At 56.1% G+C, this 1,778-nt stretch overlaps 2 protein-coding genes across 2 annotated transcripts in view; both read left to right on the forward strand.

Annotated features, from left to right (window-relative positions):
- Positions 1-904, forward strand: part of EMH_0087660 (uncharacterized protein) — a gene marked incomplete at both ends in the record, with an annotated part of 1,475 nt that extends 571 nt beyond the window's left edge. The window contains 2 exon segments of the mRNA XM_013501180.1: positions 449-885; positions 889-904. Coding sequence (XP_013356634.1) covers positions 449-885; positions 889-904 — 453 coding nt within the window.
- Positions 905-939: 35 nt separating this feature from the next.
- EMH_0087670 (uncharacterized protein) lies at positions 940-1,608 on the forward strand (the record flags this gene model as incomplete). Its single annotated transcript, XM_013501181.1, has 1 exon — positions 940-1,608. One exon carries the CDS (start codon positions 940-942, stop codon positions 1,606-1,608), a length of 669 nt encoding a protein of 222 aa, XP_013356635.1.
- Between the last annotated feature and the right edge of the window lie 170 nt (positions 1,609-1,778).

Consider the following 1,778-nt stretch of genomic DNA (forward strand, 5'->3'; position numbering starts at 1 on the left):
GGGCGGGTTTCTTGGGGTTTAGAGGTTGTTGGGGTTGAGGGTTTGATACTTAGGGTTTGCGATTTAGGGTTTGAGCCAGATTTCACGCTTTGGGATTTTGGGTGTATGAGTACAGAAGTGTTAGGGGAGTTTCTTTTTGCATTGCTTTCTGTGTACAGGCATCGATACACCTGACTTTTCGGAGTTTAATTCTCGTCTAAGATTCGACCAGTCTCTCTTGCTAGGCGTTGGAGAGGCCCACGTACTCTCTGCTAGGACCCTGTCTAGGGTCCCCGCACCAGGGGGCCCATCGGCAGCTGCAGGGGGTGCATTGGGGGCCCCTGCCGGTGCAGCGAACCGCTCCCTTGCTGCGCCTTCAACCCTCTGTACGGATGTCCTCCTCGCTCTTTGTGGGAACGCCCGAGTCACTAGCAGTACCAACCCCGTTGGCGCTGCAGTGTTTGCTCAGGAGCAGCAACAGATGCGGCTGCGGCTCTTGCAGGCAGCAGCAAAAGCAGCAGCAACAGCGGGAACGACATTGGGGGGCGCAACCCAAAGGGCTGCAGCCGACGAGGGGTCCGTTGCATCCCCAGCCTCGCGGGGCCCCCCCCTAAAGCGCCTGAAGACAGATGCAGCAGAGACAGAGGGCGCTCAAGCAGCAGCACCGGCTGCTGCAGCTGTATCGTCTGCTGCTGCAGTAAAACAATCCGAAGAGACTGCTGCAGCTGCTCAGTCGGATTCAACAGTGCAACAGGGGGAGAGAACAGCTGCAGCGGCGGCAGCGCCAGGGACCTCGGGGGCACCCGCAAGGAATCTTCCTGCACATTTCGATGCTCTCTATGATTTGCTGTTGAGCACACCGCAGCAGAAACAGCAACTGCAGCACCAGATGCAGCAGCAGCTGTTGCNTATGATTTGCTGTTGAGCACACCGCAGCAGAAACAGCAACTGCAGCACCAGATGCAGCAGCAGCTGTTGCTGCAGCAGCAACAGGGGGTCGCAAACGCTCACCTGCTGCAACAGCAACAGCTGCAGCAGCAACAACTTCAACAGCAGCAACTGCAACAGCAACAGCTGCAGCAGCAGCGGCTCCGACGCCCCATGACGGGGCCCTCTCTACAGGGACCATCCCTTGGGGCCCTTCAAGGCCCCATATCAGGTCCAATGTCAGGCCTTGCTCAGCAGCAGCAGCAGCTGCTGCGTCAGAATAGACAGTTGAATGTGCTGCAGCAGCAACTGCAGCATCAGCAACTGCAGCAGCAACAAGTCATGGATGCCGCAAAACTGCAACAGCAACAGCAAGTTCAGCAGAATGCTGCTGCTGCTGCTGCTTCGTCGAGCACAGGGCCTTCATTACCGCCCCTTCAGATGTTCCAGCAGCAGCATCCTCAGTTACTGCTTCAGCAGCAGCCGCAACAACTGCAGCAGCAGCTTCTGCAGCAACAGCTTCTTCTGCAGAGGCAGCAGCAACAACTCCAGATGACAGGCCAGCAACCTTCGGTGGCCGTCCCCACTGCGCAGCTGCTGCAGCAGCTGCATCAGTTACAGCAGCCGCAGCAGCTGCAGCCACAGCAGCAACTTCAGCAGCTGCAGCAGCAGCAGCAGTCTGCTGCGTGGCCACAGCGTTGAAGACCACCACCGAGACAAAGAGGAATCCCTCTTATGGGGGTCTTTGGGACACTCTCTGGGTCCGAGGGGCCCCGACATCGTTAGGGGCCTCAGAGGGCCCCTAGAAATATATATATATATATATATATATATATATATATATATATATATATATATATATATATATATAT

Source organism: Eimeria mitis, genomic scaffold, assembly GCF_000499745.2.
Source record: "Eimeria mitis Houghton genomic scaffold, Emh_scaff6475, whole genome shotgun sequence".
In the NCBI taxonomy this organism is placed as follows: Eukaryota; Apicomplexa; class Conoidasida; order Eucoccidiorida; family Eimeriidae; genus Eimeria; species Eimeria mitis.